Genomic DNA, 24,546 nt, shown 5'->3' with positions numbered 1-24,546 from the left:
CAGTTTGTACACATGTCAGAAGTCAAGCTGTAACAGATTTTTACATTTTATTGTATACCTCAATTTTTTAGAAGAAGGAATTGAGGGCTATTTGAAGAATTGTTTCAGTGTCTTTAAGAGACTTTTTGGGGAGGGGGTTGTAAATCTGAAGTATGCTCAGTGAGCAGATTATTTTCTGCATTAACAAGCCTTATTGGTTAATTCTATCTTGCTCACTATGAAAAACTTGAAAAGTATTTTCTAAATTGAGTTTTCTATCAATATTTTAGTCTTTTAACTTAGATTGGTTGTCTTGGCAGAGAATATACCTAAGTTTTCTTGCTCACTTGATAAGTAGTTAGGACACAAACATCTTTCTTTGCTGTCTTTTCAGATCTGCCTTTCTCACTTTCTGTTTTTCAGAGTACTTTTTTCTAGGGAGTAATAGCATAATCTGACTTTGATAATATGGGAGAAATTTTCAATATTCTTAATAAAATTCATTGTTTCACAAAATAAAGCATACGCTTAGTCTCTTAAGACGCTGTAAATAGTTGAGATAAAAGACCATCCTCTTGAATATGCTATTAAAATATACAGACTAAAATGGGAACTAAATGTTCTTTTTACTTTACTGATAAAAAACAATATATATATATATATACACACACACACACACACACACACACAGATGGCATGGAAAACTACAATTTGCATTCAGGTAGTTGTAATTATTCTGGAGGAAAGTCTGCGGATTGATCAGCGTATGTATACAGAGTTTGCTTACAGCTTGGTCACAGCTGAAAGAAGGTCCTTGAAAACCATCTGTGGAAGCTGTCATGCAGTTTATATTCGTTCTGCTGGGTGTTTGATGTTTACGCATTAATTATCTGTTGGCTATGGGCTCTAAGAAAAGTTAATCCAGCAAAGAACAATGGTATAAAATTAAGCAGAAAAAAAGTTCTTGAAAGTGTTATCTTTTTCAGTGGAACTATACTGGAAAATACAGAAGTATGTGTTGTGTAGTCACGGCTCAGAGACTGCCTGTGATAGGAGTTTGGTTTCATTTTAATTCAATTTCTGGCTACCATTGTCTGCTGTATGTATAAATTAAATATGAAACTAAGGAAATTTAAGTTGATACCTTAGATCTTTTTCTTTCTTTGCTCATACCTTCTCCCCTCTGTGGTTTTGTTTTAGGAAGACATACTTAAAGTAGGATAGTGGAGACCAGTTAGAATTAAGTTAAGCACTTTATCCTTTAAAAACGTTGGGCACTTGGCTATAGCTAACTCACTGGGACATTGCCCAGGTATTTTAAATTTTCAAGGGAACAACGCCATTTGTTGGGCATCTTGCAAATAGTATCAAGTTGTATGGACCTAACTACTTAAAACACAATGGTTAGGTTGGTTATTTAGGTTTGGAAGGTTTAAGGGTGTTGTGAAAAAGTTTCTGAGATCCTAAGGCCACTGAGAACCTTTGCAGTAAAGGCTTTGAACATTGAGCAGTAATACTGTTCCCATTCCAAGATAAAGAAATAGACCTTCAGTCAGCTAATATTGGAGGGCAAAATAGCAGTAGTTCCTGTTTGCATTGCAAAAATGTAGACTTTATTTTTAAAAGCATGTAGTTTATGCAATGTTTTCAAATTAAAGGCGATCCCTAAAATAGTGGAGTACAAGGTAATAGGGCTACGCTAGAGGGTGACAAGTGAGGTTCTCATCTTGGGTACAGAATTTAAAGGGTTGTAAAAAGGCTCAGTAATCAAAATAAATAGTATTTTGATGTATCATTGTTAAAAGATCTATATTGATGCAAAAACATTTTATAATGAGCAAAATAATCAATTTTAAATTAAGCATGATTTGCCTCACTAATGCCAGCCCTGGGTAGTACAGATTAAACTTTTGTAATCCTAATTATTAAGTAATTTGCCATGGACTCTTTCATAATAAATTTTTTTTTCCAGAATAGAAGTTATAATTCCAGACCCTTGAAAATGGGGGGTGGTTAGGGCAAGTGGTAGAGCGATCCCAAGGGTAGATTAATAATAGATTAAAGAATCTGATTCCATATTTTGTATAAAACTATTTCTCCCATTCTGAGGTCAATATATTATTTGATCTTTTTTCTTACAGCATGGCGGACACTGATCTGTTCATGGAATGTGAGGAGGAGGAGCTGGAGCCATGGCAGAAAATCAGTGATGTGATTGAGGATTCTGTAGTTGAAGATTATAATTCAGTGGAAAAAACTACTACAGGTAACAAGGACTCTTTTGATCTTAGATTATTATTTGAATTGACTCAGTTGACTCAAATGAATGGCATATTTTATAAGAAAGTGTGAAGTGGAAAGAGAACTTTAAGAATCCAGAGATGTCTCATTGTGTCACTGATGCTGCCTTTTTTTTCCTATGTTCTAGTCTGTAAATGCCTCAGTTTCCTTACACATAAAGTTAGAAACACTATATTTAACTCATTTAAAGCATTGAGAGTTGGATTATTAACCAGTGTTTATCAAACATCTAACATTCCTCTTACCAAATGATGTATGAATGAGACTGTGAACTGGTGGTGCATGTCAGTGTTAATTTATGTAACCCAGTCAAAACTGGATCCCATAGTCTTGTGTTTTTTTTCTTTGTTTTACTTGAACATGGTTTTCTTTGAGAGCTAAGTAGAATTTTCTTTGTGTCTGCTTTCATGGACAGTTTACAAACTTAGGCTTGTTAGCTTCTCTTTCAAAAAGGTGATGTTACAGGGTCAAATTCTAGATTGTCCTGAATTCAGAAACTGGGTGGTAGTTCTTTTCCCCCAAAATTGTATCTCTTGCTCTGTTTTCTATCTTGCCTGCCTTGAGATCTGAAGATGACATTGGTTTGGGCTGAAACAGGACACAGTTGAGGGTCTCGTGGGTGGCTTACTATGTATGGTATGAATACCAGTAGTGGTCATAATAAACCTTTGAGTCCTGGGAGTTTGACTTGTACTATGAAAAACATGAAATCCTGGTTCAGTAAGCTCATGATCTAACTTAACCAGGAAATGTGAGACAGAGAAAGCATTGTGTCTCATTGGTGGAGTGAGGGACAAGTGGAAGGAGAAATCAGGTGAACTTACAAATAAAGGCAGGAAACTTTTTGTCTATAGAGACCCACAAGATGAAAAGGAAAGATTAGAACAGAATCCTTTAGTGTCATCTGCCTCTGTTTCCAAGTGACTGTGCCTCCTCTTCCCCACAGTTTCTGTGAACCAGCAGCCAGTCTCGGCTCCAGTGCCCATCGCTGCCCATGCTTCTGTTGCTGGGCACCTCTCTACATCCACCACCATTAGTAGCAGCGGGGCACAGAACAGCGACAGTACAAAGAAGACTCTTGTCACACTAATTGCCAACAACAATGGTAAGTGGGATTATTGGGAAATTCTTTCTGGGCTAGTGGGGTGAGAGAATAAAAAAGGTCTTAGGAACAGCTGTACTTGTTTAGTTTTAGATACTGATGTCGTTCTACTAGTTGGAATTAATTTAGTAATGATGTTCTTACATGGAGGTGATTCAGTAGATGGTGCTGTTCCTTATGAATTAGTACTGAACTGACACTGGTGTTTCAAGTCAAAGGGTAGCTGATTCTTGCCTGATAATTTCTAGGACAGAAAATGTAAACCCAATATTCCTAACTATTAAAGAGATTTGGAGTGTTTTTTGTTTTTGTTTTATTGTTTCTGTTTTTTTTTTTTTATTATTAGAAAAGCCCTGCTAGTTTGGGAAGAACACTCCCAGGGCAGCTTTGTTTTGTTATTTTCTCTGGCAGATTCATTTGGTTATTGGTTCCTGGGTATGGAAAATAGAATAGGATTGTTGTCCACCTGAAGGAGAATGATGAAAGAATAGTTTTTTTGGTGTATTTACTGACTAGAGAAGCTATATGGTATTGGTTTCTGTTTCATTTTTGATGACTGGTTCTACACTCTGAATATGAGTTACTGGCAAGTTATGTTTCAAGATTCATATCCAAAATAAGCACCTTCATAGAATGCTTGTACTGCTACAAAAAACTTATTTTTAATTATTTTATTTCCTTAAAAAATAAAATAGCTTAATTAGTACAAGAATAATATGTGCATTATAGAAAAAGTAGACAGTAAAAATAAAAGGAAGAAAAACCTAACTGCAGTCCCACCACCTGAAGATAACCATTTGTAACTCTTACTCTGTACATATATGTACTTTTATATACTTTTATATGCTATATGTAATTATTAACTTTTTACAAAAAAGGGTTAATACAGACTCTACATTATTCTTTGCCTGCTTTTTTTCCATAATATGTAGTGGATATTTTCTCATTTTAATAAATATTTATTTGTAACATTTTTGATGACTGTATTTCTCATTGTTTGGGTAACTTATTAATAGGTTATAAAGTGTATATTGCTACTTTAAAGAGTTGTGAACATCTCTGTCTCTATCTTTTTTCACATCCTTTGCTCTGAGAATGCATTTCTAAATGTCAAATTGTTAGATCAAAGGTCATCACATTTTTTAAGGGTTTTGATGGATATTTTTTCCTGGATTGGCCTTCTAGAAATGTTGTGTTTGCTTATATTTCCATTGGAAGTGCATATGATATTCTTATGTTTGGATATAGTCATTTACTCCCCTATTGCTAGATGTTTGTTACAGTCCCAATTTTTTGTGATTACAAACAGTACAGTGGTGAACACCTTCAGGCATTGTATCAGTGCCCACTGTAAGCATATCTGAAGTGTGAAATGAGATTGTGGGGTCAGGCATTTAAAATGTGATAATGTCAAATTGCCCTAATAGATTGCTCTAAATACATGCCCACCAGTAGCTCTTTCCCCATATTGGTGCAAACTTTAGGTATATCAAATTTAAATCTTTCGTTTCCATAGGTATTTTTTTCATTCTTTGGGTACTGAAAATATGGTTTTTATCACATGCAAAATCCTTAGAATTTTTTTGAAACTTATAAGTAGGAGCCCTTATGTAGAGAATTTTCTCATTTTATAGATGTAGAAACCAAGGCCTAGAGAGTCTAAATAATGTCCTTACGAATTACCTAGACTTCAAAGTTTGTGGCCTTTGTATATACTGCTTTCCTGTGTTTCTCTTACTCTGTTAAAGTGCTTTTAGCAACCAGTTTAGCTAAATTTTTTTTTTGAACCCAGAATTTAAAGGCCCATGATGAACATCTTATAACTGATATAACCTAGTCTCTGTAACTTCTCAAATGAACCCTTGACTCCTGAGCCCGCCTATGGCCTGTGTAGAAACATATATATATATTAGTATGTATTTATTTATATATATGTGTATATATATATATACACATACATATATATTAGTGTGTATGTATTTATATATATATATACACACACATATATATATATATACATATATTATATATAGATATAAAGTACTTAAGAAGCCTCTAGTATTCAAATTAAAATGTTAACCCATATTCATGGTCTTAAAAAAATGAACATAGACTGGCAACCACAATTATATATGTCTTATGTATTTTTCCAAAAAATTTTCATGCACAAATAAGCACACATTAATAGATTGAATTTGTCTAGACGTGTGTGTGTGTGTGTGTGTGTGTGTGTGTGTGTAATATAAACAGTTCTGTATCTTTTTTTTATCAGATACTCTTGAAATGCTAGCCTGCGTATAGGGATGACACTTCAGAATAGAGTGAATGAAACCCAGTTTCCCTATAAGCCTTCAGTTTAATTGTATTGGAATATTGTCTACTAATTAAACAAGTAACATAGGAAGGGAGAATAACTTCTAAGCAGTTCAGTATCATTTCATATAGCGATGAAGTTCTTTAGAAAGTTACAAAGTTGTCTTTTCTTCCCCCAATCCCCACTCCCCTCTTTTTTAAAGTAGTTCCAAAACCAGTCAGGCTCCTCCTGGTTATCAATAGTTACCTCCTCCAATAATTATATCTTTAAAAAGATTGTCCTTTTTTGGGGCATTGATTTGACTTTTATAATTCTTTTATAATTTACCTGTTTCTCTGCTTTTCCTTGCCCTCTCTACATAAAAACCATTTCCTTGACTCTTGATTTTAAGGAACATTCTTATATATGTGGGAGGGAGGCCAGAGGTTGGGAAAGAGTAGGAGCACATTGATAATTTATGTTTACAATGTCTAGTCCAAATGGACCTCAAATGTGGTCCATTTGAGGATGTTTCATCATTATATATATATATATATTTTTTTTTAAATTTTGGTATCATTAATCTACAATTACAGAAAGAATATTATGTTTACTAGGTTCCCTCCCCCCTTCACCAGGCCCCCCCCCACATACCCTTTCACAGTCACTGTCCATCTGCATAGTAAGATGCTGTAAAATCACTACTTGTCTTCTCTGTGTTGCACAGCCCTCCCCGTGCCCCCCACGCACTAAACATGCTAATCGTAATGCCCTCTTTCTTTTTTCCCGCCCTTATCCCTCCCTTCCCACCCATCGTCCCCAGTCCCTTTCCCTTTGGTAACTATTAGTCCATTTTTGGGTTCTGTGATTCTGCTGCTGTTGTGTTCCTTCAGTTTTCCTTTGTTCTTATACTCCACATATGAGTGCAATAATTTGGTACTTGTCTTTCTCCGCCTGGCTTATTTCACTGAGTTTAATACCCTCTAGATCCATCCATGTTGTTGTGAATGGTAGGATCTGTTTTTTTCTTATGGCTGAGTAATATTCCATTGTATATATATACCACATCTTCTTTATCCACTCATCTACTGATGGACATTTAGGTTCATCATTATATTTTATAACTTAAATGCATGTAACATTTTATATGGATCAAATATTAAAATATAATTAAGATAAAGATTGTTTTTAAAAAGTAAACGGGGTGAGGGGAAGGTATATGCAAACAGTTTTTCCTATACTGCAACATAGCTGTGGTTCATGGAGAGAGATACATGGTTAAAAAAAAATGTAATCCTTTCCTAGTCAATGAAGAAGTAGTTTTTGCAGCAAATGATATTGGGACAACTGGATACTTCTTCCACAAAGAAAGGAATGTGGAATTTCCACCTCATACTTTTTTTTTTTAATTAAAGTATCATTGATACACAATCTTATGAAGATTTCACATGAACAGCATTGTCCATTTCACACCTTTTACAAACAACTCTAAATGGCCAAAGACCTCAGTGTAAGAACTAAAACTGTAAAACTTTTAGAAGCAAACACAGGCATAATCATTATGACCTTGTTTTAGGCAGTAGTTTCTTAAATAGGACACCAAAACATAAGTGACCACAGAAAAAATAGATAAATTGGATTTTAGAAAAATGAAAACCTTTTATGCTTCAATGGGTACATCAAGAAAATGAAAATATAACCTGTAGAATGGGAGAAAAATTTTGTAAATAACGTATCTGATAAAGGACATGTACCTAGAATATATAAAGAACTACTTACTACAATGTAATACTAAAAAATGAAGATAACCCATAAATGGGAGAAAAATTTTGCAGATAGCGTATCTGATAAGAACATGTACTTAGAGTATATAAAGAACTAAAGAACTAGTACAATCTAAATACTGAGAAGATTTTTTAAATGGGCAAAGGATGTGAATAGCCATTTCTCCAAAGAGAGATACAAATGGCCAATAAGCAGTGAAAAGGTTTTCAGTGTCATTAGTCATAAGGAAGTATACATCAAAACCATAGTGAGATACCACTTCACATCCTTTAGGATGGCTGTAATCAGAAAGATGGACAATAACACGTATTGGTGAGAATATGGAGAAACTGGAACTCTCATACACTGTTTGGTGAGAATATAAAATGGTGTGGCCACTTTGGAAAATAATTTGGCATTTTCTTAAAAAGTTAAAAATAGAGTTGTCAAATGACCCATCAGTTCTACAGTTACACAGTCTCGTGCACAAATGTTCATAGCAACATTATTCATTATAGCCCAAAAGTGGGAACAGCCTAAGCTGTTGAATGGATGAACAAAATATAGTATAGTATATCCATACAATGGAATATTATTAAGCCATTAAAAGGAATGAAAGACTAATACTGATGTATGCTACAACATGCATGAACCTTGAAAACATAACGCTAAATGAAAAAAGTGAGTCAGATACAGAATTGGCCATTTATTGTATTACTCCCATTTATATGAAATACCCAGAATAGGTAAATCCGTAGAGATAGAAAGTAGATTAGTGGTGGCCAGGGCTGTGGAGAGGAGAATGGGGAATGACTACTAACAGGTATAAAGGTTTCTTTGGGGTGATGAAAATGTTCTGGAATTAAATAGTGTTGATGAATACATAAACCCTGTGAATATACTAAAATCCTCTGACTTGTACTTCAGCTGGGTAACGTGTACAGTATATGTATTATATCTCAAAGCTTTTTCTTTGAAGTGTCAGGATAAAATTTTGGAACGGTTTTACTATTCCTTTTGCTTTTCTTCAGAATCTACCGCTCAGCATTTAGAAATTATTTCTATAGCTCTGATAGAGTTACATGTTTGCATTGGAAAGAAACATGAAGTAAAATAAACCACACTTAACTCTGAGCTGTGAATGATGTGAATTGAATGTTATAATTTCTTACTGTAACTATGATTTTCTACTTCTTTTTAGTCCATTCCAACTCCACTTAGCCCTCTTATCTCATTGTTTTAAGGCTATGTAAGTAAACTTAGAAGAATGAAGGGAAAATTCATGACCCTCAGATTTGTAAAATGAACAACATGTGGGACAAGCTGCTGAATCTCCTTCCCTTACTTAATCAGTGTATGACTAAGGTGCCTAGTTTATTTGAGAGCAAACTTAGAGGCAGGGTACTAGTTGGATAATTCTTGTAAAGACTTATTTAAGCCTTGGGATTCTGATTGCGTCTTTCATCCTCTGGAAATGGAACTTTGTAAGACCTTTGAATTGTCAGACTTTGAGGAAGTACTTAATAAGAATGCAGAAATTACTTAAAATAATTTATTCATTAGAATTATTAGAACTTATTAGAACTAATTCATAGAATTCATTGAAGAATAATAAATAGGTATAATTTACCCAGTGTGACTTGCCATTATGTTGGTTTTTGCTTTTAGTTGAATTATGAACCTAATCTGGGCTTAGAAACCCACTTTTTTGTTTTGCACTATTTTTCTGGAAAAGTCCTAACAATCCACCAAAATTCAAACATGACCTAGATGTCAGAGAGACTGTTTGAAGAAAATACTGTTAACATTATTTATAATAGTAGAGTGTGTGCAGATTTCACGGGAACCAGGCCTATCTTTTGAGATTTGTTAATGCTGGTTGATTTCACATAATGCAAAAAGCTTTTACCCCTTCCCTTCCTATATTCATTCAGTTGGTATGTTGAGTCAGTGATTATCTTAAAAATGTTTAGGCTTAGATAAAGAACAGATAATTTATTTTCTTTTACCCTAGCAGTTAAAATAATGAGTGGAAAATATATTTGTGCTTAGTCAACATTTTTCAACCATAATTACAAATAGGTGAAAAGAGATGGATGGGGGAACCTGTAGATTAAAAGACCTGAGATATGTCCATCTATAAGCTGATTCAAACTAAATTATATATATATATCAAATTGATAATTGTCAGTTTGAATTTTGACTGGATATTTGATATTAAAGAATTACGTATTTAAGTTTGAAGTATAGTTGACAAAATTGTAAGATATTTAAAGTTTATATCATGTTGTTTAATAATACATTGTGAAAGGATCCCACCATCTAGTTAATTAATATAACCATCACTTGACATTATTTTTTTTTGGCAGAGGGTCAGAAGGTGGTATGAACGTCTAAGTTCTCAGCAAATTTCAGTTATGTAATACAGTATAATCAACTATAGTCACAGAATTACAGTGTTTTTTAGGAGCGATAATGGTGTTGATATTCTCTCTCTTCAAGTCTTTATCTTTTAGAGATACATATTGAAATAGTTATAGATGAAATAAGATGGTCTGGAACTTGTTTCCAAACAATATGGGAGCTGCTATGTGGGTGGGAGATATAGATGTAACAAGATTGGCCATGAGTTTTATAGTTGATAACTGTTGAAGCTTCATGGTAACACATGGGGATTCATTGTGTTCTATTTTTATGTATATTTGAACTTCTCCATAATTAAACAGTTAATGTGTATGTATTTATATAATATATATGTAATACATGTGTAGTATAAGTACAATGAATTTTATGTATGTGTATACACACACACACACACTAAATTGCCAGTATAATTAGCCTTTAGAACTTGGAAATTTTGTTTATCTGTCAATCTATAATCTATAATTGCTAGTCTGCTGGTCCAGTAACTATGAGGGGTGTAGTCCACTGATGGGCTCTCAATTTCTGAAAGAATGTGAGACAAGCCACTGTTGGCCAATTAATAGCCACCTGTATAGCCACTCTGGTCTGGCATTGTAGTTAACTACAGTGTCTCCATCTGTCAAGTGGAACATGCAGTTCAGAGGAGTCCATACCATTCTGATGATATGAGGTAAAAAGTTGAGTCAATACTTTACTGGAATCTTTGATTTACATACATTGGATCTCTGAAATTTTCTATCTGATTTCAGAGTATTCTTTCTAAGTCAGGAAATAGTATTGATTATTTTTTAGCCAAATGTAGTAAGTAAATGTAAGACTTAAAAACACTTAAAAAACTACTTTTCTCAGAAATGAAAAAGACTTTAAATATTGGCTTATGATATTAATAGTTGAAATGAAATATGAATCATTACCTTCTGAAGTCATCATTTTTCTTTGGTGTTGGTTAGTTTTTGACCAAGTCTTTATCAGTTTGGATGACATGAAGAGAAAGAAGGTAGCCTGTCAATGTCTGTGTTCCCATACCTGTAAAAGACAATGGTTGTTTAGAGAATTTGTTCCATTTCTGAAATTTGACTCACTCAATGGAGATGTCATTCTTTAGACTCTATGTATTTGCTGAATTAATGTTTGCTGATGAATAGTCCTCTTTTATTTATTTTATTATTATTTTTATTTATTAAGGTATCATTGATATATAATTTATTGTCAGATTTCACATGAGCAACATTGTGGTTACTACTCTCCCTATTGTCAAGTCCCCACCATATACCCCATTACAGTCACTGTCCATCAGCATAGTAAGATGCTATAGAGTCACTGCTTGTCTTCTCTGTGCTATACTTCCTTCCCCATGCCCTTCCTATAATATGTGTGCTAATCGTAATGCCCCTTAATCCTCCTCTCCCTCCCCAGTCCCTTTCCCTTTGGTAACTCTTAGTCCATTCTTGGGTTCTGTGAGTCTGCTGCTGTTTTGTTCCTTCAGTTTTTGCTTTGTTCTTATACTCCACAGATGAGTGAAATCATTTGATACTTGTCTTTCTCTGCCTGGCTTTGAATAGTCCTCTTTTAAAAAGATGAAGGTGTGTTAGCTAACAAATTACATTCTGACAAAATAGGTTTTACTTATGGTATGGGGAGATTATATGTGGTCACTTAAATCAGAGTCAAAGTGATAGTCATGTAGAACTCTTACCATGTTAAGACCTATGGGGTAGATGTTGGTGAACCTCCCCTACCTACCTGTTTTTATCTTAATTGTAGATTTGGGTGAAGCTCAAATTTTTCATGAGTTTGATAACATTAAACCCAAGGTGGATGACAGGCTTAGACATTTTGATATGTGGTATACCATTTCTTATCTAAGACCATAATGTTTCATATAAAGTGTGGATTTGTTTTCTTTTACATTCCTTTTTTTTTTTCCTTTTTCTTCTTCCTTTTACCCTTTAGCTGGCAATTCTTTGGTCCAACAAGGTGGACAGCCACTCATCCTAACTCAGAATCCAACCCCAGGTCTGAGCACAATGGTTACTCAACCAGTATTGAGACCTGTCCAAGTCATGCAGAATGCCAATCATGTGACTAGTTCCCCTGTAGCCTCACAACCAATATTTATCACTACACAGGTGAGTAGGACTCTGAATTCTGGGACTTGGCAGAGAAGGAAAAGACCATGTGAACCTTTGGAAGTTCTGACTCAGAGTCTTTACGTTAACATTATTAAAAATGTTTCTAAGTCCTGTCTTTTGACAAGGCTTTTGCATTTGCTGTTTTGTAAGTTGATGCTGACTTGCAGAAAGCCCAACATAGCATATAGCTGGGTAATTTTCTCTTCATACCCCTTGAGGGCTATTAAGTGAATTGATTGAGGTCTGGGTTGAAATCAGTGGGAAAGCTTGCATTAGGAAGCCTTAACACTTGGTCCTCAAGGCTTTTGGCCCTTTGCTTGGGCTGTTTTTCTTAAAACGGGTTAAGTTAGTTGACTTTGGAAATCTGTGTGTGAAATTGTTGAAGTACAGGGAAATCTCTGGAAGAGAAGGAAGAGGACTTACTTGATAACATAATGTGAGTTGAATTGAAAGCCTAGTGTTGAATGTGTGTTGTAAAGGCAAACACTCCTCTTTGCCTGGGGCTTCCTGAGCTACAAACTCTTCTCTGACAAATGTGCCAGTGGTTTATGGCCTTTGAAGTGGATTGTGGGAACAATTGAAATTGTTTGTATGTTGAATCATTCCAACAAATACTGTTAGTGTCATTTTTATTCTCCTGTGCCTCTGGCAATTGAGGGACCATTCTGTGGATGAGTCTTTTTTTTTTCATTTTAAGATGAGGTTCTCTTAAGACAGGAAGTAGGTTTTTATTTTTGCTCCTATGTACCAATCCTTATTCTCCAGTTTTGGTATTTTGTCACTCAGAAGTTTGCCAGAATTCCAGAGTTTGTCCATCTCGGTCATTTAATTCTAGAAAGAGAACCACTAGGTAAGAATGTGGGAATTTTTGTGGACATAGATCTCACTGCAGTCTCTGCTAGTGTTAACTGATCTCCATGTTAAAGATCATTTTGCTTTTTAATGCAGGGGTTTCCTGTAAGAAATGTCCGGCCTGTACAAAATGCGATGAATCAGGTTGGGATCGTGCTCAACGTACAGCAAGGCCAAACAGTTAGACCAATTACACTAGTCCCAGGTAAGAAAAATGTCTATCCACTTGAAATAAACTTGCATCCAAAAGATTTGTTGTTACTGTTTCAAAATACTCTAGGTCATTTTTTAAGTGCATTTAAGGAAAATCTAAAAATATACAAGTCATCTGTGTCCAAATGACTTAAGCCAAGTTAAAAAAAAAACTGTTTCTAACCTTTGGCCAGGTTGGTGGTTCCGCTTTTTATTTATTTATTTATTTATTATTCATTCATTCATTCATTCATTCAGCTTTTTATGCTCCTTCATGAGGTAGTAAAACAAGGTTTATATAGTCAGTTTTCTATGTCTGGTGTCTTAGCTATTAAGTTTGTCATCCTGAAGGAATATTTTAATGCAAACTCCCCAATTCCATATTCCGTGTAAGTCTACTCACATGGTGGGATTGTTTCGTATACTTTATTTTGCTTTAAGTTTATAGCATAGATTTTGGATATAAATTAAACAAATGACATACTCTTTGGTGATAAATATTGCCAGTGACTTTTTTTTTTTAAAGAAACTGAATTGAAAGATAATTTTTTAAAATCTTGTAATTTTACCCCAGTTCTTTATTACTATCTATAAGTTTAGTACAGTTCAGGCCAAAAAAAAGAATAACTTAGTTGTTGTAAGGGTATATTCGTAGCTTGTCTTCCTAAGTCTTTGTTGTTCTCAGAGCCCACACTGGTTTTTTCGGCTTTCAGTGTAAGGAGCTTTTCCTATCTAGTCTACTATTTCTTAAAGTATTTGTCAGTGGAGTTGTCTCTGGCTGAGCCAGGAGACTCACCTTTGAGACTTCCTAGTAGAATGGCATAGCCAGTCTTCCATTTGAGTTTATATAAAAGAATGGAAGACTCCTTTGGTATTCTGAGAAAGAAAGATTGTTTTTTTTTTCAGAAGTCTACTGTTTGGCCCATATATGCCCATACTGCCTCCCACTCTTCACCCATCTTCTCTTCCAATACCAAGGTCAGGCTACTCCTGATGGTACTCTTGGAATAGAAAAGGCAGTATGATAAGGTGTTTGGGGAAGAGTTAATGGGAATCTTTCTTGAATTTAACATTGTTAGGGCTAGTTACCTAGGCTAATTTATTTGATCAACTTGGACACCTATTGTCTAGACATTAGAATCTGTGCTGTTCTTGGTAACTTCTGGTGGTCACCAATCAGTTTGGGTAAATAATCTTTTCCTATTCAAGTATTTCCTATTCAAGTATTTCCAATAAAGACAAGGGGAATGTATTATAGGTGAGCTCATCGACCAAGTTTGGTACTCTTCTTTGTCTCTCTTTTGAAGCCCCAGGTACCCAGTTTGTTAAGCCGACAGTTGGAGTCCCACAAGTGTTCTCTCAGATGACCCCAGTGAGGCCAGGCTCCACAATGCCCGTGCGGCCTACCACCAACACCTTTACCACCGTCATCCCAGCCACTCTCACTATTCGAAGCACCGTCCCACAGTCTCAATCCCAGCAGACCAAGTCCACTCCCAGCACTTCCACCGCTCCTACTGCCACACAGCCGACCTCATTGGGGCAACTAGCTGTTCAGCCTCCAGGCCAATCTAACCAGACCCCAAATCCTAAGCTAGGTGAGACTTGGAAAGAAGAGCGGGCAGAGCTGGGATGTGGTGGTGGGTGGAGAACAGATGATTATCACTTGGCCAACATAGCTCCCTCCTTCCCCTCTCCACCTGCAGTGAGCATTGCCAGCTTTGTCACTGTGAAGCGACCTGGGGTTACAGGTGAAAATAGCAATGAAGTGGCCAAACTGGTGAATACCCTTAACACCATCCCTTCCCTGGGCCAGAGTCCTGGGCCAGTGGTGGTACCCAACAACAGCTCTGCCCATGGCTCTCAACGAACCGGTGGACCTGAGTCTTCAGTGAAAGGTACAATAACCTTAAAGACTCTGAGCATACAGGCATTCAGAAACATTAATAAAGAGTTCGTTGTATCAGAGCTCTATACTATGAAATAGAGAAATAAAATATAGTTGCTACCATCGTTCTAATAGGAATTTAGTAAAGGGGATAATAGCCATTTCTGAAAAGTATACATGAATTAAGCATAAAGAATTAATTCTATGTCTGTTGTGCTTTGGATATTAGTGAAATAGATTGATTGAACAGAGATGGGTGGGATAATCAAAAGATACCTTCTTGGAAAAGGTGGATTTCTGAAATATTTTAAAGTTAGGATTTGGCAGAGGTTGTCAAGTATAGAAGAATATAAGCGTGAAGGTTTTCAATAGTCTAGAGCAGGAGTTAGCAGACTTCCTCTGTGAAGGGCCAGATAGTAAATATTTAAGCCTTTATGCATAATGTGTTCTATGTCACAGCTACTCAGCTCTCCCACTGTGATGCAAAAACAGCCACACACAGTATATAAATGAATGAGCATGACTGCTCCACTAAAATTACTTGTGGACTCTGAAGTTTGAGTTTCATATAATTTTCATGTATCAGAAAATCGTATTCTTGTGTGAAATTACAAGATTTCAACCATTTAACCTTTAACAAATGTTTTTTTTGGGGAAACTGGATATCCACATGCAAAAAAATGAAGCTGGACCCTTACTGTTCACCATATACAAAAATTAACTCAATGAATCAAAGACCTAAACCTAAGAACTAAAACTATAAAACTCTCATAAGAAAACTAGGGGTAAAGCTTTATGACATTGGATTTGGCAATTATTTCTTGAATATGACATCAAAAACAAGGGCAATAAAAGAAAAAAAATACTAAGTGGGACTACATCAAAATTGAGAACTTTAAGGCATCAAAGGATGCCATCAACCGAATGAAAAAGCAACCCACTGAATGGAAGAAAATATTTGCAGATCATATATCTGATAAGAGCCTAATATCCAGAACATATAAAGAAATTCTATAACTCAACAGTAACAGAACAAACAACTTCATTAAAAAATGGGCAAAGGAGTTGAATGGACATTTCACCAAAGAAGATAAACAAATATTCATTAAGCACACGAAAAGATGATAAACATCACTAATCATTAGGAAAATGCAAAACAAAACCACAATGAGATAATACTTCACACCCATTAGAATAGCTGTTATCCAAAAAATAGAAAATAACAAGTGTCGGTGAGAATGTAGAGAAATTGGAATCCTTGTGCATTGTTGGTGGGATACAAAATGGTATGATGGTCCTTCAAAAAATAGAACATAAAATTACCTTATGATCCAGCAGTTACACTTCTGGGCATATACCCAAAAGAACTGAAAATAGGGATCCAGATATTTGTATTCCCATATTCAAAGCAGCATAATTCATAATAGCCAAAAGTGGAAGCATCCTAAATGTCCATCAACTATGTATAGATAAATAAAATATGTTACATTGTTCAGCCTTAAAAAAGGAAGAAAATCCTGACATACGGTATGTATATCATGAACTTTGAGGACATTTTGCTAAGTATTGAAATCAGCCAGTCATGAGAGGACAAATGCCTGTATGATTACACTTATATGAGGTACCTACAGTAGTCAAATTCATAGACACAAAAGTAGGAATGGTGGTTGCCAGGGATTAGGAATAAAGGGAATAGGGAATTATTTAACAGTTAGAGAGTTTCAGTTTTGTAAGGCAAAAAATATTCTGGTGATTGCTTCACTGTACACTTAAAAATGGTTAACAGGTAAATTTTATGTATATAGTACCACAATTAAAGAAAAAATTAATGTAACAAAGAAAATGTAAAAAGCCATTCTTTGCTCAAGGGTCAAACAGAACTGTCAGCTGGATGGATTTGGTCTATGAGCCATGATTTGCTGGCCCTGACCTGCCATAGAGTTAGAAAAATGATAAAAGGAATGTGCCTCATAGTGATCTCTTGTGGTTGCATACCGATCTTAATATTCCCCTCAGAGAGTGTTTAATCTTCTCCGAAAAAGCCAATAATCTTTTTCCAGTATCATCTTATTAATTTTACCAGTGCTTCTCACTTCTTCCAGTGACCTCTTCCATCCCAGTGTTTGACCTTCAGGATGGCGGACGGAAAGTATGTCCACGGTGTAACGCTCAATTCCGTGTTACTGAAGCTTTGAGAGGTCACATGTGTGTAAGTGATGTCACCTGTGATGGGGATCCAGCTTACGTGGCTAGCTACCACTGTATCTGCCTCCTGTAGTATTGGGAGTTTGGTGAAGCAAGGGCTTCAAAATGACTTGGAAGCTTTTTAAAGAGTTACTTTCTCTTCTGGCCTGTTTCAGAACTGTTACATACTTTAGAATGTGATAGGGTACACTTTAAACACCCTCAGATAGGTAGGAACATATGTGAACCTTAATTCCTTAGTTGTGGTAGATTTTGGTACTGCACAGGAGGACAGGTGTTCGTTAGATTATCAGAACTCAAAACAAGTTGGCCTCAGCTCATTTTCTATTTATTCTGTCATTGGATGAATCAAGAGTCATCAACCAATTCCGATTTCTAGCTTTTTCAGTTTTTTGGTATTAGTCCAGATGCAAAGTTTGTAACTACTTCTTGCCAAGCAGCTCAGAACCAGTTATGCTAGTGAGTGGTTAATGATTGAAGTCAGGAAGGAGAAGTACCAGGTATGGGATTTGGAATGGCGTATGACTGTAAACATATACGCACTAGGAAAAGAGTGAAACCTGGAAACGCTGTAGAAAACTGAAGGGTGAAAGCTGGGTGAGAATACCTGGAACCAAACTGTAACCAAGGAATGTTAGTGAAGTTAGGGTGTTAGCACATGTTAGCTCCCAGAATAACCAAAATGATCAGATGTCTTCTTTCTCTATAGTACTGTTGCCCAGAAATGATTGAATACCAGAAGAAAGGAAAGTCTCTGGATTCAGAACCCAGTGTCCCATCAGCAGCAAAGCCCCCATCCCCTGAGAAAACAGCTCCTATTGCTTCCACACCTTCTTCTACACCTATTCCTGCTCTGTCACCACCTACCAAAGTACCAGAGCCAAATGAGAATGTGGGTGATGCTGTCCAGACCAAGCTCATTATGCTAGTAGATGACTTCTACTATGGACGGGATGGTGGCAAAGTAACCCAACTCACAAACTTCCCTAAAGTCGCCACATCTTTCCGATGCCCCCATTGTACCAAAAGGCTAAAAAACAACATTCGGTGAGTGTTGAAGAGCCTTAGAGGTTACTTTGGACAAGAGAAGACGGAAATGTTCTTACTAGTTTAAGTCTTTCTCTTTGGAGAGTGGTCCTGTTATTCATTCTGCTTAAGGATTATCATTAAATCAGTAATTATTATTATACCTGATAGAGGTGTTGTGGTATTAAATGAAAGATAGCTGGGTAGACTAAGGGAGACCAGTTCATCTCCTTCCACAGAACTCTTAGTTTCAAAAACCCTTTTTTGGGCTCAGCAAAGGACTCCCAAACGGGGGCAAAGGACACATAAAATCTGTTCTGTGATTCTGGTGTTAAATCTTTCTGATGCTACTGATATATTATATGTTCTGTACTTTCCCTTTGTGCTGTGCTACAGATTCATGAACCATATGAAACACCATGTAGAACTCGATCAACAGAATGGTGAGGTGGATGGTCATACTATCTGCCAACACTGTTATCGCCAGTTTTCCACTCCCTTCCAGCTCCAATGCCACTTGGAAAATGTTCATAGTCCCTATGAATCGACTAGTAAGTGGAAACTCTTAAACTCTAGGGGTATGCTTTGTTCTTTATTCATTGAATGGCCCTAGGGGGGAGCCCATTATATTTATTTACATGTGGGTAACAGTGTAGAGGAAGTTCTCTGCATGTTTGTAGTCAGTTCCTTACTTCTCTTACCCTACCTTACAAGCTTGACTCCTGTTCAAGCATGACTGTGTTCAGTTGTAGATCCTGAATTATTGAGGGCTTTGATTCAGGACCACTGTAGAGATATCAGTATATGTGTTTATTACCTAGGTCTTTTTATAGAAGTAGAGTCATCTGTATTTGAACCTCCACTTTAGTCAGTACCCTGACAGGTTTTATATAGGATAAAAGATAACATAAAGTGCTTTGCCATTGAGACCGTACTTTCAATGATATTTAAGATGTTATCTCCACTGTACATCTTAAAGACATCTTAAAGTACACAGTCTGAATATAAGCTCAGAAAAATTAAGCCATTTGCTTAAAATCATGCACCTCTATGAGTGTGTGAGGATTTGAGCCCAGTCTTCCTAGAAAATTTCCTATGTCCTTGAAGGGATTTTTAGTTTTGTTGAAAAGACAAAAATTATGTAAATGTAGGAAAATGTGAGAATAAGACAATATTTTTATTATAATAAAAGTAATACAAGGAGGATTTAGATGAATGGAAAGTAGTAAGAAGAGTGTGTAGGTGATGGGTAACATCATGAGCAGACTCATAGAAATATACTTGTTACCTGGTTGCTTTTGCTACAAATTTAAAACATCGACTAAAAATGAATTAAGCAATAAAGATATCTATTATATCATTTAACTGAGAGGACTCAAGGTGGAGTATACTTCAGGCCCAGAACCTTGAGTGTTCTACTTTTTAACAGTTCACCCTGGGTCACAGCAGGGTGGGTGTGTTAGTCTCAGGCATTACATTCAGACACAAATTTGAGCAGGTGAAGGAGACCTTCTTGTCTTGCCAATATCAGTTTCTTACAAGGCAGAATTGCTTTCCCTTTCTGTCCCCTTGGCCTTGGTCATATTGACAAGGGGAATGCAATTGCCATGAGTGACTTAGACTAGTGCTGGTCAATAGAGGAATGATGTGAGCTATCTATATAATTTTAAGTTTTCTGGTAGCCATTTTAAAATTAAAAGTGAAATTAATTTTAATAGTATATTTAACTCATTATATCTAAGATACTTCAGCATGTAATCAAAAATTTAAAGTTAGATATTTAACGTTTTTTCCCATTAAAAAGATTTTTTGAAATCTGGTGTGTATAATATACTCACATCAAATCTCAGTTTGGGCTCACCACGTATCAAGTGTTCACTAGCCCCATGTTACTTTTGGTTAGCATATGGACAGTGTGTAGCATAGACTAAGCATTTGGGAGAAGAAGAGATACCAGAAGCAACCATCGTGGCACTTACACAGTATAGTGGCAGAGTAGCCAGCTTGGTCTAGTTTAGGATCCAAAATTCTTCACTGTCAGTGGTGGAAAGCTCTAATAACCCATCTACAGCTCCCAGTGAAAACACCTAACTCATTTTTATACAGAATCTGGTGGGTGGGTTTTTGTTATTCCAATTATGTGGACTGTTCATAGGAAAGATAAGTTTTTCCTTAAGGGGGAAAAAATAGTGCAGAACCCCATCAGTCCTTCTTTCTCAGCTAGACACTCTTGTTGTACCTGACTTAATTTCCAACTATCTTATGACTTAAAATTTACACTGATCAAAAACCTGAGAAATTGTTGACCCAGATAGGTAACTATCTTTTCTATACTTTAGAATATATATTAATTTTATTTTTATATTATTTTGTAACTCATTTTTTTTGCACTCATGGCAGACTGCATGAAAGGAGGTTGTATTTTGGTGTTATTATTTTGGGACCCATTGCTTTCTTTTTAATTTTGGGGAAAAAAAGGTTTTATTTTCTGGAGTGTTCTTAAATTATAGGCATAATGACATTTCACCCCTAAATACTTCAGTATGTATCTCTAAACCATAAGGACACTTTTTCTATATATAGTTACAGTACTTTTGTCAAAACCTATCATAATTTAACCATAAATCTTTAATACCATCTATTAGCTAGTTAATTTTCAAATTTCCTGAATTGTTCCCATAATACAGTGGATCGTTATATTTTATTGTAACAGTATGATCTTAATAGCATTGTTTTTCTTCACACTTGTTCAAGGGAAGCAGACTGAAAAAGTGGTGGTACTGAGGGAAGGATGCTTCAGGAGGCCTAACAATGTTCAGGTGTCAGGGAGGATCCTGTGTGGAAAAAGACGAGAGAGAGAGAGAGAGAGAGAACTAATTGTATGATAAAGTCTTGGGATGCATGGAATGGTGAGGTTGAATATGCCTTAGAAAGGCGTAAGGGATCTACCTTTCCTTATCCCTTCCCTACAGCAGAAGCTGTAATAGTTCATGCCTGTTTTCTCAAAGTAAGAGACTATGTTAGGTTAAGAAGGTGGGGGTAGTGGTGGTGGGAGGGACCACGTTAAGATAGCCAATTTGAAAAGTCAATTAATTTTCCCTCTTGAATCATTTTCCATACCAGCTCCTTTCCCTATAAGAACAGATCTGGAAGGTTACTCAGGATGTCTTAAATCCACTGATATCTTAGGCACCTATCTAACTGGTTTTATTGATAGAGGATAATACATAGAAATCTTAGCATGTTGTTTGTGCTTTAGAAATTGCTTACTGTTGTTATTTTTGATGTGTAACAGCTATAACAACAGAACTGATACATAGGTTGTATTCAAAGCTTTTAAGGTTGAATGAGATTCCCCAGGGAAGACATAGAATAAGAAGGGATTGAACCAATGCTTAAAGGTGTTCCAGAAAAGAAAAAAGGTAATTAAAGGACAGGAGCAAATTGAATTGAAAGGTGAAGGGGAAAAAAACAGGAGAAAATACTGTCATGTCACTAGTTATATTTCCCAAACAGTTCATGTATTCCAGACATCCCTGTCTTTGATCTGTTCTTGTCTCCTCTGTCTGGCAAATCTGTTATTTCAAGGTACAGCTTATATGTCTTACAGCTTTTCCTCATTCCTCTAGGCAAAATTTTTTATTTTTTTATCTGTATTTTTATCCTTGTAGCTCCTAATGTCCCTCTTGGAAGTGGTTCTAAATGGGTTGCAGACCCCTTTGAGAATAAACACAAAACTTGTGAACCATCTTCCCCCCAAAGTAAACTTATTTTCCAATAAATACCTTTTGCCAGTAATTTCAGGCCCTGAGACCTCTTCTGTGGACACCAGATTAAGAACCCTTGTTTTTGTTTAATTTTCAAGAATTATTTCAACTTCATTCTTTTTTCGGGGCAGAGACTGGACATTGTCCAGTAAATGCTAAAAGCTTCAAATTAACAATTTCCATATTTACAAAAACTTGAAAATAATTCCATTGATAGTTAAGAAAAATACAAATAACTCTCTTCATTTTGCCTCTGTAATTCAAAATATGTAGCAATTAAAATTTTCACCGGAGATTCAGAATTGCAGCCTAACTTGTCAGCTTAACGAAACGAACAATTTCAAAGTTTAATTATCTCAGATTTATTAATACTAAACACAATAACTCATAACAAGGCAACAACTTCTGTTCATATTATCAGTCTTTTGAGGACAAATTCTTATTTGTACTTACTGAGTGAATATTTGTTGAATTATTCATAGGGGATAATCTGCCTATCTTTAAGCAAATGATGTAATACTGTCTAAAAGAATTCATTTGGCAATGATATGTAAAGAATAGATACTATGTTTATTAGAGAGGTGGGAATATTGGAAGCCAACTGATTGACAGTAAGAAATCATAAGAGCTTCTACCAAGTTTTTTTGCCTTTGAGAGTAGAGAAGTGACAATTCCTAGAAGCATTTTGAAATGGTGACAGCACGGGTTTTGGAGTCAGAGATAATGCCTAAGTTTTGATCTCAAAAGGAGGTAGAGAAGTGAAAAGGAAACAATGGGAAGCAGGAGATGCTAAATTAAGTTTGAGTTGATGGTAGAATATCCAGTTAAAAATATCTCACAGTTCAAAATCTAGACTGCAGTTTTGGTAAGAAGTCTGAGCTAGAAACATAAGGTTCATTGTTATCAGCAACACATATGTCAAGGTGGAACCATTTTAAAGAAAGAAGAGACTTAATGATTTATTAAAATGAAGGTATGGAAGTCAGAGAAAATAACGATTGAGTCAGCAGGATGTCGGTCTTGTTTTCAGGTGGATTTATTGATTATTTTTCTAATTACAGCCAAGTGCAAGATCTGTGAGTGGGCGTTTGAGAGCGAGCCACTATTTCTCCAGCATATGAAGGACACTCATAAGCCTGGGGAGATGCCTTATGTTTGCCAGGTACTGCCTTTTTCTCCAGGGAGCTGTAGACATTTTGTTCTCAGGCTGAGTACAAAGAATCTACTAATGAGCATTGCTGAATGCATCTAGTGCACACACTCAGTTTGGAACACTGAGGAGATAGAGAAGAAATAATAAACACAGTTTGTTTTTCAGAATTTTTCCATGCAGGAGAAAAATAATAAAGGAAAGTATGCATGTGCCCAGCCAGGTAACCCAGTCAGGGAACATGGGCATGTATTAAGGGAGTGTCTGTCTCCTAAACTGCCCTTTGGAGGTGGACAGAGAAAACCTTATTCCTCTTAGTCATAATAGAGTATGGATTATTCTCAAACTTCCCTGTCCTTCCCCACTTTTATCTTAATTCAAAGCTCAATTTATCACAAATACAGCTATGCATTACAGAGTCAGAAAAAATTGATTTCTGTACATTTAGGAAATTTTTTTCCCCATATTTTGACATTATTGAGATATTAGACATTTGACCTCTTTTTCAAGGCCTTGGTTATTCACCTCACTGTTGGTTTATTTCTCCTCTTACGTGGCTCAGGTGTGTCAGTATCGCTCCTCCCTCTACTCAGAGGTGGACGTCCATTTCCGGATGATCCACGAGGACACCCGGCATCTGCTCTGCCCTTACTGCCTCAAGGTCTTCAAGAACGGCAACGCATTCCAGCAGCACTACATGAGGCACCAGGTACCGGGCCCCAAGCAGGTCCCATATTCTCATTTTTAAAATTTATGGATGCTGGGACCAGGGTTGAGTTAAGCAAATAATTTTGGTAGAGAAGATAATATGCATGTGTTTGCAAAAATTTATTGAATTACAGTTATGTGCCTAGCACTAGACTAGGTATTAAGAGATTTAGTGAACAAAAGAAAGCATAATAAAACACGAAGAACATTGTGTTAGGGAAATACAGGAGATAGAAGAGCATATAGCTATTCTAGAAGCCTAGTGTGGCTTCTAGGCGGAAGGGTGTGCAAGAGTTAAAGGATGAGTAAGGATGAGCCAGGTGAAGTGGGACAGAAGAACGGTGTGCTTGAAGTAGAGTGAGAACACACATGTTGGACACTCAAAGGATTGAAAGAAGTTCAGTGTGTTTGGAGTGGAGGGACCACGGGGGAGGTTAGGGAATAAACCATGGAGAATCTTGTAAGTCATGAAAAGGAGTTTCAACTTTATAGTAAGTTTCTAGGGAGCCATTGAAGAAATTTTTAAGTCCTTCAATTGAATGTTCAGATTTGCTTTCAGCAGTGGTTACACTGTCCATACTAAGAAAGAATGGAGGATTGAAGTTAGAATTGAGGAGACTAGCTAAAGGCTTTTTCAGTATTTTGGGTGAGACAATATAGTAGAGAAATGAAGAAAAAGAGGATAGAGTTGGGAGATACTGAGAAGATAAGTGGCATTTGTGATTTAGAGATAGATTTGGTGCAGGTAGTGAGGGAAGAATGT

The 24,546-nt window shown here is 36.0% G+C and overlaps 1 protein-coding gene across 3 annotated transcripts in view; it reads left to right on the top strand.

Moving 5' to 3' along the window:
- The window catches only part of POGZ (pogo transposable element derived with ZNF domain), a 59,173-nt gene that overhangs the window by 26,197 nt on the left and 8,430 nt on the right, over positions 1-24,546 (top strand). For 2 of the 3 annotated variants that reach the window (XM_073234630.1, XM_073234632.1), the window contains exons 2-12: positions 2,121-2,245; positions 3,227-3,385; positions 11,817-11,992; positions 12,944-13,052; positions 14,347-14,637; positions 14,719-14,937; positions 17,030-17,136; positions 17,842-18,179; positions 18,555-18,709; positions 22,987-23,087; positions 23,638-23,784. In XM_073234630.1, coding sequence (XP_073090731.1) covers positions 2,122-2,245; positions 3,227-3,385; positions 11,817-11,992; positions 12,944-13,052; positions 14,347-14,637; positions 14,719-14,937; positions 17,030-17,136; positions 17,842-18,179; positions 18,555-18,709; positions 22,987-23,087; positions 23,638-23,784 — 1,926 coding nt within the window. In that variant the 5' untranslated portion in view covers position 2,121. The remainder of the gene's footprint in view (positions 1-2,120; positions 2,246-3,226; positions 3,386-11,816; positions 11,993-12,943; positions 13,053-14,346; positions 14,638-14,718; positions 14,938-17,029; positions 17,137-17,841; positions 18,180-18,554; positions 18,710-22,986; positions 23,088-23,637; positions 23,785-24,546) is intronic. The other variant, XM_073234631.1, reaches the window with a different exon arrangement.

The sequence above is a fragment of the Manis javanica genome, chromosome 4, assembly GCF_040802235.1.
Source record: "Manis javanica isolate MJ-LG chromosome 4, MJ_LKY, whole genome shotgun sequence".
Taxonomy (NCBI): Eukaryota; Metazoa; Chordata; class Mammalia; order Pholidota; family Manidae; genus Manis; species Manis javanica.
This window is presented reverse-complemented; position numbering and strand designations above follow the sequence as displayed.